Raw genomic sequence first — 16,416 nt, 5'->3', positions numbered from 1 at the left:
CTGTAAAATTCTATCTTTGTTCCTCATATTTTGGTAAATTATTAACTGTGAAACACGTGATTTATGTACAAACATGCACATTTGGAAGTTCTGACACATATACAGTAGCTACACATACACACCCAAACACACACACAATGCATAATGATTTTTATGAATGGGTTATTTTCAAAACATTGACAACCACCTCACTGCCAGTCGGGAGATGTGCTGTGATTGGCTGCTATTACACACAAGGTGCACTTGCAGATATCTGATTGGCTAATGATGCTGAGCCCACAGTCTACAGTGTTGTTTTTCAAAGTCTTTGGCTGCAGCTCATGGGCGTCATTTATTATGAATGTCCTTTTCTTTTCGAGGGAGTTTCAGATATTGACTGAATATAATAAGTATTTGATGACAATGGTCCAGTGAGTAAAAGTAAAAGTGAAAATTAGCTCTTTTTTAAAAAAAAGGACATGACATATTGTGTCAAATAGGCCTTGTCACTTAATACTAATGCAATTATTTAGAATCCTAATACATGCAACTACTTTTAGCACACTGTGCCATCAGACGTCTGGGGCGATTCTGAGCTTCAAGGGATATTTACTCATATATGTTGTTATTGACCTCTGGTTGAGGTCATTCTGAATGTGGTATGGTATTATTTTTCAACTCATTTTAAGAAACACGAGAATTTGACATTTCCAATGAAACACAAAATTATAAATGAACAACAGCAGTACCTACATTTTACCTCAGAAAACGTGGAAATTAAAACACCTAATACTACATTCTTATAATGTATAATAAGATATATGTGCATTTCTTCCATATGAACGTAGGAAGATCTTTGAAGTGAAGTAGCAAAAGTCGTGTCTCAAGGACAAACTGTAATAGCTGTTATTCTGTGTAGCAATACCACCATCAGAACAAGAAAAGCTAGCAGTGAGAAATAAGCAGGCCAAGAGAAAAGGGTGGATGGCATCACATCAAAATAACATTACATTTTCATGGCAAGGGTTAGAAACCTGAATTCTACGAAAATTGGATAAAACTGTCCTTTTGAGTTTAATCCTATGTCTTTGACTAATCTTTTAATCCTATGTCTTAAATTAGCAAATAATCTGCCACAGAACTTCTAATGATGTCAGGGGAGGGTGTTATAATGTCAAAGACCAAATGATGAGTTAATTTTCAGCACTGGGATTTAACATCTGCGTCATTGTGAACGAGATGCTGTTGCTCTTCTAGGCAGCTTCATCAGGGACACGGCTGATCTGTCAGAACAGTCCGGGGGGGGGGGGGGATTAAGGCAGAGAGAGTTAGAAACACAGACAGATGCAGGAGCACAGTACGCTTCTAATGTGAAAAAGTTGTAAGCAGTTCATTTGTAAGCAAAAGAAAGCGCTGTGATGGTTTTGTTGGCAGGATGGCCAACAACAGACGTGGAGAATTCTGCCGTTCTTCCAACCAGACCAGAGCTGCTTCGCTGTTGAGAGTGAGCTGTTGCTAAATTATAAATATACAGAAGAATAATAAACAGAGGCAAAGAAAAAAAGTTAAAAGAAAGCAAAATAAATCACAAAGTTTTCCGACCTGGTACCGAGAATGACTGAACAGATACGTTTTGGTTTTTTCAGCGTTAAACCTCCGTTACTGTCAGAGATTCCGGCTACACCCATGACCACCAGATGGCGCCGTCACCGGAATACTGATTAGCGCACCTGAACTCTATTCGCCATCAACCACATTACTTAAGCACACACAGAACAGCCCTTCATTGTGAAGTATTGCATCCTTGCGTTGCGTACTAAGCCGTTTCCGCTGAATTTCTTTGTCTGCCTTTTGCCTTGCCCCGTTGTTGCCTCTCGGGATTTTCCCGTTTGAGCTCCTGTTTAGCGCGTTTGTGTCATAAAATGCTGTTTTACCTAATCTGCATATGGACCCTTCTCTGCCTTCTGAGTCACGACTGTTACAGTTACTTAGACACATGGTGCACAATCACAGACAAAATTCCACTGCACAAAATTCCCCTAAGCTGTAACAAGATTTTAAAAGGAAAACATTTAATATATTTGTGCACTGTTGGGTTTATTCTGTGTGGTTTGTTCATTCACATAAACATTTTTGTTCCATGCAGAATGATGACACTTGTCACTCGGCACTGCACCGAGGTTCCGTTCACTTTGGTGACCCTATCCCCAGCCGGTGGAGCTAAAGGTGATGCGGGCTCTTCGTGTCCACGTGTGCAGCTGTCGGCGAGACTTCGGGGTGCGGGACGGCTGTGTGGAGGTTCGCGTTCGCCTCGTGCCTCATCTTTGAGTCCGCTTTCTCCTCGGCTAGGAGACGAGCCTTTCCGCGCGGCTTATCTCTTCCTCACACATTGCTACCTCGCCAACCACCGCCGAGCTTAAGCCAGTGTCTGCGTTCCCACTCCTTTACACGCGGTCTTTGCCACTAGGCAGGCCCCCAAAATTGAATCAAACCTGTGAAAAGCAGCATGTGTCTAGGGACATCAAGAATTACGCTCCTCAGACGCGCAGGTCTGAAGTGGAACGTCCGTCGCGAGTCTGAAGGACAGGCGAGGGTCTTTTCTATGAGCTGACGGGGGAAAGAATAAAAAACAATGCGCTGGTGCTCGGGAGCGATTGCCACCCTGTTTACGGCTAAACAGTCTTATCGTTGCTAGCTTGCTCTGCCTACAGTGTGCTTGAAGACTGTAATTACATGTATTGAAATTGGGACTTTAGCATGAAAACGAGGCTGTTCTGGGTTTACTTTTACCCCTCGTAATGCAATTTTGATATTTTCTTTCCACTGTGAGTTGATTTTTGCACCCTCCACATGAATGTAAGGGATGTCTTACCTCAACAAAACATTGGAATCACAGTGAATTTTCTGGTGAACATCAAAGTATATTGGTGAGCTTCCCAGGCAGCGTGTGGAGTGCTTCCAGACCAATGATATCGGAAGAACCAGATTGTTTAAAGCTCTATGGTTTGGTCAGGGTTATATCCCCACAAACCTGAACCATAACTTCACAACACTAAAGTGTAGTAAGTTTTTCAGTCACTCAAGTAGTGGAAAAAGTCTTAGGCTGGTGTAACAAAATGTAAGATTATGGCTATAAGGGCAATCATAGGACTGCAAAATATTTGTGACAATATAGCTTATAACATCTGTGTAAATAAACAGATATAAGCTACACATGATTTAAAATGCATATGGAAGCTCTGCTGTCTTGTTTGTCCACATAGGTTATATTTATACTGCCCCATATTTCATGCATGACATAATTCATAACAAAAGCTAAGCTTGAGCAGAACTCCAGGGTTCAGGTTGGGGCAGTCAGAGTGGACCACTGACAGAGAATACCAAATGTGAGGGGGACACAGACTTCAGTTTTGTGCTTCATTATCTAGTTTCAGTTTTCATTATTTTCACTCTGAAAATAATCCAGGAACGTATACTGGTCAGTGACCCAAATCTTACTGGATCCTACCCATAGCCAATGTTCAATTTGGAATGTAAAAAAATAAATAACTAAATGCAGGAAAAGATAACACTATATAATAAATATGAGGCCTTTCAATATTTGCAGTTTCAAAAGCACAGACACAGGCCTTGAGGCCTTTTGTGAGGGTGGACTCATTTAGCAATAAGATGGGATCATATGTCCCTCTTAAGACTCGGACAGAATTAGTAGGGCCCTTAAACTGGCAACCAGTTCTGGGTTTGTAGGTCACAGTGGACCTAAACATGACTAAACGTAGATGGAGAGGGTGGGAGAATTACAGCTACGGTTAGCTGTTCATTTGTATTCTTTTTATTAGTAGTATTGCAGACTATGAAATACACACATTAACTTGATAACAAGACTCTTTGTTTTGGACAAAATTATTATTTCAGTGAGAATTCAGGTCACTATTAAACACCCGGTTGCTACAGTGCTTTATCACTTCCTGAGATGTCTGCATGTAAGAGCTTCATTTATAGATTTTTCTTCCATTTTAGAAAATGGATTGAGAAAGGCACTTTTTCTTTTTCTCACACTGACAGTGGTTATAATGCATTTTTCTATAGAACATTTGTTAATCTCCTGTTTCAACAACATAATTACGCCTATTTGTGCCTCTGTTTACTTCAAAACAATAAGTAAACAAACTAGGATAGATGCTTCTACACCGGCTGTAATGCTAGTCTGGGGAGGAGGGTGCTCCTATAGTCTGTTAATGGCATCAATGATTCTCTGGCGATCATTAACATGACGAAGTTGTGTGTGGTGATTATCAACTGCATGGGTAGGCGTGTGAGTTGTGCAAGTGTGGAGGACACGCTGATAAGCCTGTGCTGTGACAGGGTTACTCCTAGGGTTACGCCCAGACCCTACGCACCACCTGGACGCTGGTTTATTTGTGTGGCAGTTTGTGACCTGTTCCTTGTGTCTGCCTCCTGCGTTACTGGCTCTACGTGCTGTCAGCCAAGTAGCGTCTCCTGCGGTTAATGACCTCAGTCACGCCACCAACCGCAGTTCCCCTTTCCCATATACAGTTTCAGCAGGAGAGCGAGCCATGCGCTACGTAGACTGAGTCAAACAGAAACCGAGCAGGAAGAAGCTTGGTCAGCAACAGCTGCAGAATTGCTGATAAACATTATACTGTTTTTCACCATTGTCTGTGGGCCACGTAAAAATTGCACACACAACAATAAGGTAACAAGGTTTGATGGCCTTACATATGTTAGCCTATTGTAGACTGAAAACCGCAGACCTGCAGGTTTGAATGTATTTGCTCTTCCACTGCAACATGCCTTAGAATGGCACTTACTTTAGGTGTAGGTTTGTAAATGTTCCATATCAGATTTTGACGGAGGTGATTTCACTGTCGCCACATGTCTTCTCTACCAGAGGTTTCTGAAATTTAACAAACCCACATTAATGAAACCGATATGTTAACAGATTTATTTACAATGACAAGTAATTAATAGGCCTAGTACTCAGTTGGTTTAGGTTAACTTTCTGAAAGATGAACAGTCCCAGATCAGCATCTGAATGATGTAAAGAAAGCTAAAGAAAACATGAGGTGACCTCATATGACAGGACACACGTCTGATAATAGGACTTTGTGCAACAAAACATGAGGTGACCTCATATGACAGGACACACGTCTGTTAACAGGACTTGGTGCAACAGAAGCTTTCAACTTTCCGCTACTACATGTGTCAATACAGAAACACTTGAAACAGGTTTCTGTCATACCGGACAAGAGCAGTGTTGCCTACTAATGTTTATTAGTTATGTTAAATACATTTTACACAATGTATAAAAATACAGCGAATCACATTGCATTGCAGATACATTCACTTTAACGGTTGAGTTTCTGCTTAAAAGCAGGATATGTCCTAATATGTTTGTTTAATGCTTCTCTGCAACTTCCTGCCCTGTTGCCTGATCTGAAATGTCTGATGTCATGTATGTGTAGAACATTTTAAAATTGATGCTTTTTAAGACCAGGTCAGATCTGAATAGGTTACAACTGCTCAGCCCATGTAATCTTACTCGCTGTCTGAACTGATCACTGGAGTTTAATTGACTTTGTATTGGCAGTTAGTTAATATGCTATCTAATTGATCAACAATAACACATACAAACGAATCACGAGGTTATCTTATTATCTTATATGCTAACATATCAAACAATTACAACTAGCAAATGAACAGAAGACAAGAGGATGGAATGGCCTTAAAGGTGTGTGTTGTTGAGACACCAGACTCTGCTGCAGAACATCACTTAATAGCTTGCGTTCATGCCACACCAGTAGTACAGAGAAGAGTGCACAGTGACTTTCTGGTTCTTAGCTCTGACTTGATGCCATTTAATCACACCAGAGTCTCAGATGGACATTTCTCTATTTGGGAAGGATTTTGACAATGGTTTGTGGCTGCTACCTCAGCTACTTTAATCATATTAGTTGTGCCTTTATTGTGCCTTAGGATTTCCTTAAAATAAGTCATATTTCTCAAGGCTTCTAGGTTGTCTGGGGACCTTGTTGTCACATGGATGAAAGAGCAGGATGCAATTGCAAGTGGATTAAATATAAAGGACGACAGCTAAAAGCAAACAACATGAATAGAGAATAACCAGAACAAACTGAAACCAAAACTGGATAAAACAAACATGACTGAGCTTAACAGGACTTACCACAAATACAAAGCAATCACACACAGCATACGTTCACGGAAACATAGACAAAGAACTGAGAATATGTGGTTTAAATGCACAGATAAATTGGAATTAAATGAATACAATAACAGGTGGGGATCCACAAAACATGAGACCAGGGTGTAGCCAGAACCAAAAAACAAATCAAACCAAATGGTAATACCATGGAAACTAAATGGAAAAAAACCTGTCACATGACACTCGCTGCCATAACAGCCATGCAGTTGAGTGGGAAACCATGATGCTTGGAGATCCTTCCTTAAAACAATAATGTAGCTGGTGCGTGTCTCTGAATGACCTTCTCATCCTCTGGCACAAAACTGCGCTGGGACATCGTGTTCGAAAAAATGACATTGTGTTCAGATTTCTGAAGATTCTCTTTTTTAAGGTTGCACTTCTCATGAAACTCAACCACCACCTTTGGTATTGATCCAGCACCGAGCCCTCCATGTCAGCCGGCCCAAGAATTGTGGACACAACTGTTCAGCACTGAAATACTGAATTAATGATGTTCCCCTTTTGAGCCAGTACTCCTGTAATCATTTCTGTGTATTTGATGCGTTGCATTTATTTGTTGCTGCTAAAGAATCTGAAAAGTCGGCATTCAAGCCATACCTAACCAGTCACATGCTAGTAGCAATGGCGATTACCTCAGTAGTGTCTGCGTTTTGCAGGTATCCACTTTCTGGCTGTACAATGATTGAGATATGTTGACTGATAGAAGCTCTGTTCAAGATCAAACATTCGTGACCAATTGTTCACTGGGTTTTGACTGTTACTGTTGAACTATTTAAACATATCAAGAAAGTCTGGGAAAAAGCAACAGAGAAATACAAATGCCTTTAAATCCACTTCTGTAAATGTTTTTCAAAACATCCTTAATTTTACTCCGCAATAAAATATGTAGTTACTGAAGACTAACGTTTGAACTGAATGTGTTTAACATGATATGACCAAAAAGTCAGTCTAGTCGAACTCATGCTGGTTTACATAACACGATACATAACAGCCTGTGCCTGTTTATTGACCTGAGCGGTCAGTACTGGTGACGTCACTCACAATGCACTTTGCAGCCAGACAGACTGACCGTGTTGTTAACAGTTGTTGACAGAGAAATCGTTTTATCATTCACAGCGCACATGTGTGAGTTTTAGCATTTGAGTTTCTTTTCAAAAGGTTGCTATACGTTGTAAATGCATTTAGCGAAATTTGTGGCTTTGAATAATGTTTCTACGGTGCTCTGGAAGTTGCTAAAACTAGCAACAAAACTGCAAAGTTTGCACCACTAGAAAAGGGAACAGCTACGTACGTGCGCGAGAAGGGGGCGGTGGCGTGTGGTGACGTCATATCGCCCGCCGCTCTCTGATTGGTCGGCGCAGCTCACCAGACACCTCCGCGCTTGTTTTCTGCATAGGAAGCGCGCGTGTGGTATGAGATTCGTACTGAGGAATGAAACGGCATGCAACGTTTTTTTTTATAGATATATTTATATGTATATAAATAAAAACCTCTTCATTCAGGCTGCTTAGATAAATTATAACGTAACTGTTCTCGTGATTTTAATCAAGCACAAGTGATTCAATCTGCGGGTACAGCGAAAACAGCTGTCGACGAGGTACTCATCAGCCACTTATTGGGTTATTGGTTTCGTTTGTGGAGAAATGACAACGCTCAGATGTAAAGTAAGAGTTGAAATCTGAGCGGAAGGAACAAAACGTAAACTTGCACTCTTTTACTGTAGCAGACGTGTTTAACTGTGGTGCTGCACGTTATTGTTGCAGTGCCAAATGCCGAGACTGGAGGAACGCTGCTGGAGCTGCTCCTGTTCCACCGCCGTGAAGACGAAAGAGTTGTCGAGCGCCAGTTGGATCGCGTCTAAAACGGGTGAAACGATGTCCATCATAAGCTCGGTACTGAGCCAGGCGTATGGCTCCCTGCACCACGTCCAGTCCGCTAGTTTAATACGCCGTGGACTGGTCCTGTTCGCCGTGGGAGTGTTCCTCGCTCTGGTGCTTTATCTGCTACAGATACAGAGAAACGTTGTGTTGTTTCCCGACGAGGTGCTCAACACTTTGTTTTCGTCGGCGTGGTGGATTCCTCTGTGTTGTGGAACGGCTGCTGGTAAGTTTGCAACAGATTTAGATGAGATGTGAATTTTGTCTCGATCTGAGAAAACAAACCAAAAAAATTATAAAAACACAACACTGACAAGTGACGATTTGATTTTTGGCACGTGAACCGTACACCTGGCAGGTCGCGCGAACCTGCCCGTTATTAACACGCTAATCTCTGGGACGAGGGAGTCGTGCGTGGTGTTTTGGTTGTTGTACACGCTAACACAGCATTATGTAATGGGACATTAGGTTATTGCTTGGGGGCAGCTTTGTTTGAACGTATGGTGCAGTTCTACTAACCACTCTACGGCGTTGCAGCCCGCTCGGGGTCATGGTGGGGATGCCGCTTTCCCATTGGCTGCCCTCAGAACGGGTGAGCCGCGAGGGCGCGATCTTATTGGCCGCCGAGTCAAACATGCCATTTACCGAAAAAGAAAAACACGGAAGTCGTGAGTAGTAGAAACGAAACAAATTCGTCACGCGGCTCCTCCCACCACATTCCACATATCTGTGGAGACGTAAATATTTCACACATCTACCGCCTGCTATAAAACACCAGAAGACCACCAGAACCCACATTCCGCTTTGGCACGATTTATAACTAAACCTTATGGGATTTGGTATTTATTTTCTCCTGGTTATTATGTAGACTCTAAAGCGAGGTTTAAACTTCATATTTTGTTCTCAAACGGATCAGTTCCCTAGACTCACCCGGGACATCAAACACATTCACATCAGAATGACCTGACTAGGTTAACAGTCATAATTTTAACTTTTAATTACCTAGCAAAAAATCCCATAAAAATCTTCAGCTCACATTACCTGCATTCATTGGTTGAATCTTTTAAAGAATAACTTTTCTTCCTGTATATTAAACATTTACAAAAAGTCCTGTCTTCCTGAAAGCCAAAGATGGCCTCATCTGTCTCAACTTTCTGATTCTTCATATAGTCTATAATGTAGACTACATTTAAAAAGCTACCTATTTCTGTGCTTACAAAACAAAGTATTGTTTAACACACTCTTTATAGAGACAGCAAAAAATATGAAAGAATCATACAAATGTATCTGTGCAAGTCTATAAGGAAACATTTCCTTACTTATAAAACCCCACTGTTCCTCAACAAAGATGACTACTGAAGAAAACAATCTAAATACTGAAAGAATTGGACACCTCACTAGAAGAGTTTCTCTGTGATTGTGTGTTTGACCAGCTAAACCGATGCTTTGTGACTTGTTTCCACAGCTGTGGTTGGCTTGTTATATCCCTACTTGGACAGCCATCTTGGAGAGCCACACAAGTTCAAGAGGGAGTGGGCCAGTGTCATGCGCTGCATTGCTGTGTTTGTGGGCATCAACCACGCCAGTGCTGTATCCTTAACATCAGGTTTTCCGCTCACCTCAGTACTGGAGAGGCTTGTATCTTAGTGATTAAATGAGGGTCTCCTGCTCACCACAATACTGGAGATGCTTGTATCTTGGTGATTAAATGAGGGTCTCCTGCTCACCACAATACTGGAGATGCTTGTATCTTGGTGACAAGCCTATATGAATTTGTGGCACTACTGCCTTCATCGTTATTGTAAATGATATACCTTATTATATTAAAGAACAAAATAACCACCTGAATCTCATTGCATTTTGACAACCCCCCCCCCCCCCCCCCCCCCAGCTTGTTTAACCTTGACTTGATTTGACTTAGAAACACTGGACTTTGCCAATAACATGCAGCTCTCTTTGACACTGGCTGCGTTGTCCCTGGGGCTGTGGTGGACCTTTGACCGGTCCAGGAGTGGCTTTGGCTTGGGACTGACCACAGCTCTCCTGGCCACACTTGTCGTTCAGCTGTTGGTCTACAACGGCATCTACCAGTAAGTTCTGTTCATTCATGTATGCGGTAAATAAGTCCTCCATTAGGATAATTTGTTGGAAAATGGACCTCGAGTGATTAGTCTAGCAATGTTTTGTACTTTGTTGAGTAAAAAAAAATTTAAAAATTTAAATAACATGTGAAAGTGGGCAGAGTTCAGATTTCACCTTGTGTTGTCAGTTTCAACACTGTGTGCTAAACCTGTTCCATCTGTCTCCAGCCTTTTATTTAGCATGATGAATGTTTAGTGCGACATACTTCATATATACCAGTACCTTTTGTGCCCCTACAGCTCCATGTTATATTTAGTCAGATTTTTCCTTTAACCAATGTATCCCCTCCAGCACCCCATGTCTCCTCCTCAGCTGGCGTGTGTTGTGTCCCTCAGGTACACGTCTCCAGAGCTACGCTACGTCCGCTCCTGGCTGCCCTGCATATTCTTTTCTGGCGGAGTAACCGTGGGAAACATCGGACGACAGCTGGCCATGGTAAGAGTCCTGTAGAGTGATTTAGCGCTGCTAGCATGCAGGCTAAGTTAGAAAATGGTTAACTGCATCTTGAGCTGAGTGGGGATCAACCATAAATACATACTTGCCAAGTGTACTGGAGTTTTTTGTGTGTGAGTGTGTGTGTGTGTGTGTGTGTGTGGGGGGGGGGGGGGGGGGGGGGGGTGTTGCATTACACCATATTTGTGTCACTGAACATATTCTCCCATGGAAGTAACCAGTACCATCACCAGGACAGCCAGTTGTTGTGAAACTGTGTGTGCTAAGCATTGCCCCCTTGTGGTGCCTTAGTGTAATGTCCAGCAGACAGCTTAATTAGGTCTGTGGTGCGGAGGCACATTACTGCTGGCCCCATGAACCCCCTTGGTGAGCTGGGCCTCCCTGATCCCCCCCCTTCCCCCCCTGTACGCTATGCCTGTCGCTCCCATGTACAGCCTAAAGCTGATTACCTTCTTTGTTTTTTATGCTAATGGCCTGATGGAGCAAGCCAATCAAGTGGCTCACTTACCAAGCTGTGCATTCCGTGTGTTGTTACCACCGTTGTTGTTGTTTGGGCAACTGGCACAGCCCTGTTAGCAATCATTGTACTGAGATTAGGGCGTGTCAGGTTTTCTTTCTGGTTATGTCTGGTGGCAAACAGATTTCTGTCTTGAAATCTTGAAGCAAGAGTCACCCAGTTTACTTGTTACCTTGTAATTTTCAAATTTGTTAAAAGAAAACGTTGTATGATTTGAAGTTGATAATTGGTGCTGAAGTTCAAATGCCTTTGTGGGCACAAATGAGTGGAGAGTGACTTTTCAATCAGTACCAGTCCTGTTATACAGTCTTCCTGGTGTTGACTGATAAGTGATACGACGAGTGAGATTTTTAGAGCATCTTTTTGTTTTTATTATATATTTATAAGAATGTATTATATGTGCTTGTTTCTGTAACATTAAATTCACATACTACAATTAATGGGCAGCTACAGCAGTCTGGGGGCAGTGGTGGTCACTATATTGTTACTGAAATGTAAGGCTTTAGTTGCAATGTACATAAGTACAACAGTAAAGCAAAAAGCAGGAATTATGTGGGACTTGCATAGAATCAGCAGTGGAGTACTTTCTCAGCTTTGGATCATATCATTTTAAAAATTGGAAAAGTGTTAGATACAATGTAATTGAAAATGCAGATTTGTCATTTTCTCATTATTGGGAAGCATCTTGCAAAGGGGACAGAATCTCAAAATGAACAACTCTGGTTGTCCATTTAGACCACCCGAGTGGTGTGACACATGGCACCTGACTCCTCTATATAAAGCTGTTCAGCCACATGAGCAAGGCGTCCGTGTAAACGGAGCAGCAGACCGACCTCGCCGACCCAGGGAGGACTATCCGGTTTTACTAGTGAACGGTCTCGTCTAACCCAACCCCGTTGACCACATATAGCTCTGGCTGCGTGGCTCCGAATGCAAAGCCTTTTGGGAATCCTCATTCAAGCTGTTGTCGTTTTCAAAATGATCTTTTTATATTATCTATGTTGGTTTAGAGCAGGAGGGCTGGACGGTTTAGAGCAGGTTACTTGTGGGTGGACAAATATCAAAATGGCTGCTGCCCTATAACGTTGCGCATTTAGAGCGCGTTGGAGCAAACCAGAGACCTCCGCTCCTGTTCCACGGGATCTTTGTTGTGACGGCGATGGCCATGTTCCTAACCAGCTCCTTCCCCCACAGGGCTCAAGCGAGAAGCCTCACAGCGACTAGCAGCTCGCCTGCGAGGAGGAGGAGCAGCTGTGGACAGTGCCAATGTGACGAGCTGCCAGACCTGAATCCTTGGCACGGCGCAGGACAAACCGGAAGACTCCGTCGATCTACCACACTTACGTTTTATTCCTGTTGTGTTTTAAGAGCGAGGAAGAGCAGGCATCGCTCCCTGTGGCCAGCACATCCGGACACACCCGGCCGTCATCGCCACCCTGGCCTTCATCCCCGTCACATCCGTCCGTGGTGCTTTTGCTGGTGTTTGTCGTTCCATTGTCCAGCAGCAGGTGTGGGACACTGTAGCATGAACCAAACTGAACTTTGTTGTGCAGTGGTAAAGCTGTGCATGGGTGAGCGTGTGCCCGCCTGTGTTGGCAGTTCGGGATTCACATGTAGGTCCGACGGACAAAAAAAAAATTACAGGCCAAAATGTGTCCTTCATAGTTTTTGTTTTGCGCTGGAGAAAAGCAAAAGTTAAATGAAAGGGAAATGTGTTCCAAAGCTACACCAGTGTCCGCCAGCCAAAGAGGTGTTATGCAGAGCGACGTGGCGGAGCAGCAAGGACGTGGTCAAAAGGGACACCAACAACACATAACCTCCATCAATAACCTTCCACATAGAGTATTAGCGTATGAGGTGCGGTAACAGACCTCCGGCAAGTATGACCATAATAAACAAGACATAGTAAGCGGGCAATAAATGCCCTCAGTGACATTGCTGTACTTTTCCAACAGTGTAACAACTTTTAATATGGTCAGAAATACATTATGGTGTCTGGGCCAGTCATGGAGGCCTTTGAATATACTTAAATTTGTCCTAAGGCTGTAGCTTGGGTTTTAGGGAATTAAGAAAAGTCTTTATAAAATTATACAGCCGGTGAATGGTTGGGAATTAAAGGTGACCAGGACTGAAAGAGAGGACTTTTTTTTTTTTTTCCTCCCTTCTTCTTCTATTTTTTTTTTTCGCCCTTTCTTCTGCAGCCTTGAACATTTGCAATCTGTGATTGCCTTTGTAGTATTGAGTGCTTTTGTCACTGTTCCAGATTATGTATGGATTACTTATGTTTCTCATATTTTTTTTGTACTTTGTACATTTTGTATTGTATGCCACATAATCCATCCTTAACCTAATCAGACGGACGTTCTCCACTTTGTAGTTTGGAAGCCGGGGAGGTCTGAGCAAAGATTTAAGTGCAATCAGTTACTATGAGCCCAATCTGTACCTTCATATTTATTGTTTTATTTGATGTAAAGATGAAACAGAATCTTATGCAGTAGAGAGAAACCAACAAAGCAATAACTCTTGTGTTTCTGTGTGTAGTTTACCTTAAAATCCAGTTCTAGGGGTCTAATACACCTTTGAAACCACACGATTCTAATGATACCAAGGACCACTTCCACTGCTTAGAGCAAACAACGTGTTGTCTTGTCTCTCTTGTGGATTAGTATTAGTAAAATTGGAAAGATTTGGGTACTTGAAACAAAAGGGTGTGTGTGGAATTGGGAGGTTGGTGCAGACGTGTGAGGGAGGCAGTGTAAAATATTAACGCCACCTTGCTGAACAGCCTCTCCTACAACTTCGGTTCAGGGAATGTATAAGATGTAAAACTCAATGAAAGCTTTTTCTGCAGGATTTGAAGTTTCTTGACTAAAGTGTGTGTGTTTGTCCATCATTTCAGTTGTATTATTTCTATTATACTTATTAAAGGACGTTGAAGATTATGCATCCCTTGTGCAATTGGTTATTAAGTTATGAGATGAGGCATTTGAAGACTTAGTAGAGAATTACAAATGAGATTTATATATGACTTGCTAAAGAATACTACTGTATTAATAATGTTTTTTTCAAATAATGGATGAATGTACTGTTGCTGTCTTTACACATTTGTGATAATTGTTTATATCAGATGTTTATGTAAATTGTGCACTATACCATTTTACAGAGTCTGAACTGTCAGATCTCAGGACATTTATTTATTTAGCATAGAATGAAGGTCAGTGTTCTGGATGAGCCAAGTTTATGTTCGCTGTAACATATTTAGTATGATGAGCTTTTCTTGCTATTTGGATATTTCTTATATACAACACAAATATCAAAAGGGAGAGTTTGTGGACTAGGAGAGGATCCTCCAGTCTCCAGTGTACTGACCCCAAACTCCACTGAAATTAAGGTGGAGAAGCAAACTTCAGGTGACCGGTGGAAGCCCCTGCACAAATAACGTGACATCCAGCACAACGGGCTCAAGGGAAACGGGCTCGAACCAGAATGGCTCAGATGCGCTTTCAGTGTAGGGAGGAAAGTGGAAAGAACCATTCACAACCTCCACTCTCGAACAGAACCGGAGCTTTTGTGATTATTTATGCAGACTAACAGATATGTGAAAAACTGCACTATGCAGAAACCGGGCACTAGTTGAAAGTGGCCAGACTAAGCTCATGTTCGCATATAAAGGGCTTCTTCATGTCAATGTGTGTGTATTTGTCAATAATGCACTGACTCAGCAGGGGCTGTGTATGGGGATGGGGCGGTTCCCCCTCAGTAGGTGTCTCCATAGTAACGGGGCCAAACGGGACTCTCTCGTCCTCATAAATAACTCATAGCTGGGGTGGGGGTTATCGCAACCACACACACAAATTTACACATTAAGACTTTGGAGGGTTTAGAAGCATGCTGAATGACTTTAACACTTGTCGTATTTACAGCGTGTTTTTATAGTAGAGCTGTTACAGTTTTTTTTTTTAAAGAAAGGAATGTTCAGATATAAAGGAAAATATTCAAAAATGAGAAACGAAAGCCCTAAAATGTAGATGTGTACTCCCCCTCTTAGCCACTAGATGGAAGCATTTCTTCTCTCAACGTAGCACTATTGTGAACGCTGTAATAAAATATAATTGAAGCTCTTGGGGATCAGAGAGCTTAGCTCATTGCTATAATGCATTACCAATTTGTAATGGAGCTGCCCTCCAAACTCAAAATACCAGGTAGGTAAACACAATAGACACTCTCCAAAAAAGAAAAAAAAAAAACAAACACAAAGGGTGTCCACTTTCAAAAGCCTCTTTCGGAAGCAGCCGAGGTAACTATAGTCGATTCATACGTAGATTTAAGGGAGAGATGAAGGACAGACGCTACAAAAAATGGTGTCTTTGTTTTTAAGCATGTGTGTGTGTGTGTGTGTGTGTGTGTGTGTGTGTGTGTGTGTGTGTGTGTGTGTATTTTTATGTGTTTGTATGGAGATGACTCTCGGCTAGATGTGGTGCTATAACAGGCAGAGAAGATTTCGATTGCTCTTTGGCCCTTGGTGAGGGCCCCCCCACTGCTCCTATAATGGAAGATGATTCAGCCGAACGCCCGAGCAGACAGAATAGCAATTACCCAGACTTATTGGACTCACCCCTGACATTTCACTGGCTTCGGACTGAACTAACACAGTACTAGAGGAAGAGACAAAGGATGTGTGTAAGTGTGTGTGTATGTGTGAACGAAAGCAAAAAAGAGCAGAAGGAGAGAGGAGGGAATTAAGGGGTGTGAATAAAACGAGAAGAAAAAAGACTGGAGGAGTTTCTTACACCTCACATGGTCTTCCGGTCCTTGCAATAGATGTGTTGGTCCATGAAAGTGCTGCTGGTTCCATGCCACTATTTCCAAAATAAAAAAGAACAATATGAGAGAGTGGAGCATTTCAGAGCTGTACGAAAGAGGACATGGCAGCAGTGATTTTGCTCTTTCTGTTCATAATTACACTCATTAGCTCCTCCCCCCTGTCATTCAGGATGTGAGGATGGAACTCTAGGCCATAACATAACATTACATTAGGAGCGTCCTTATCTGTCAGCCAGGGGCTTACAGGGCTCCACACATATTGACATTCGGTTGCAGGTGAGAGAATTCTGTTTGAATATTTGTGCACATTGGTCTTTTTCTTGCCATGTAATGTACAGTGTGCTGTATGTTGAATGTGCGTATTTGTGGTAGCTGCTGGG

General features: G+C 42.2%; 2 protein-coding genes and 1 long non-coding RNA gene across 10 annotated transcripts in view; 1 reads left to right on the top strand and 2 right to left on the bottom strand.

Moving 5' to 3' along the window:
- Window positions 1-411: 411 nt before the first annotated feature.
- Window positions 412-7,631, bottom strand: LOC143474924 (uncharacterized). Its single transcript, XR_013120887.1, has 3 exons — window positions 6,856-7,631; window positions 4,812-4,897; window positions 412-1,262 (listed from the first exon to the last, which is right to left on the bottom strand). It is a non-coding gene; the product is annotated as an uncharacterized LOC143474924 (long non-coding RNA).
- A 22-nt stretch (window positions 7,632-7,653) lies between these two features.
- Window positions 7,654-14,154, top strand: insig1 (insulin induced gene 1). 3 transcript variants are annotated; one of them, XM_076972589.1, is made up of 6 exons: window positions 7,654-7,887; window positions 7,987-8,326; window positions 9,566-9,692; window positions 10,026-10,190; window positions 10,578-10,677; window positions 12,407-14,154. In XM_076972589.1, the coding sequence occupies exons 1-6, from the start codon at window positions 7,867-7,869 to the stop codon at window positions 12,434-12,436; spliced, it is 783 nt and encodes a 260-aa protein (XP_076828704.1). In that variant the 5' UTR covers window positions 7,654-7,866; the 3' UTR covers window positions 12,437-14,154. The 3 variants fall into 3 exon arrangements, with proteins under 3 accessions (XP_076828704.1, XP_076828702.1, XP_076828703.1); XM_076972587.1 differs by lacking the exon at window positions 10,026-10,190 and having other exon boundaries at window positions 9,566-9,690; window positions 10,534-10,677; XM_076972588.1 differs by lacking the exon at window positions 10,026-10,190 and having other exon boundaries at window positions 7,660-7,820; window positions 9,566-9,690; window positions 10,534-10,677.
- The window catches only part of LOC143474921 (uncharacterized), a 61,602-nt gene continuing 58,587 nt past the window's right edge, over window positions 13,402-16,416 (bottom strand). For 3 of the 6 annotated variants that reach the window (XR_013120878.1, XR_013120881.1, XM_076972590.1), the window contains one exon: window positions 15,326-16,071. The gene's annotated coding sequence lies outside the window, so the exon portion shown is untranslated. The other 3 variants (XR_013120879.1, XR_013120882.1, XR_013120880.1) reach the window with 3 other exon arrangements.

The sequence above is a fragment of the Brachyhypopomus gauderio genome, chromosome 14, assembly GCF_052324685.1.
Source record: "Brachyhypopomus gauderio isolate BG-103 chromosome 14, BGAUD_0.2, whole genome shotgun sequence".
Classification (NCBI taxonomy): Eukaryota; Metazoa; Chordata; class Actinopteri; order Gymnotiformes; family Hypopomidae; genus Brachyhypopomus; species Brachyhypopomus gauderio.
This window is presented reverse-complemented; position numbering and strand designations above follow the sequence as displayed.

Excerpts from the sequence above, each read along its gene's own strand:
- insig1 (XM_076972589.1), top strand. The coding sequence starts at position 7,867 with ATGACAACGCTCAGATGTAAA. Across the intron at positions 7,888-7,986 it reads TGACAACGCTCAGATGTAAA|TGCCAAATGCCGAGACTGGA; the intron begins GTAAGAGTTGAA and ends TTATTGTTGCAG. Across the intron at positions 10,191-10,577 it reads GTCTACAACGGCATCTACCA|GTACACGTCTCCAGAGCTAC; the intron begins GTAAGTTCTGTT and ends TGTGTCCCTCAG.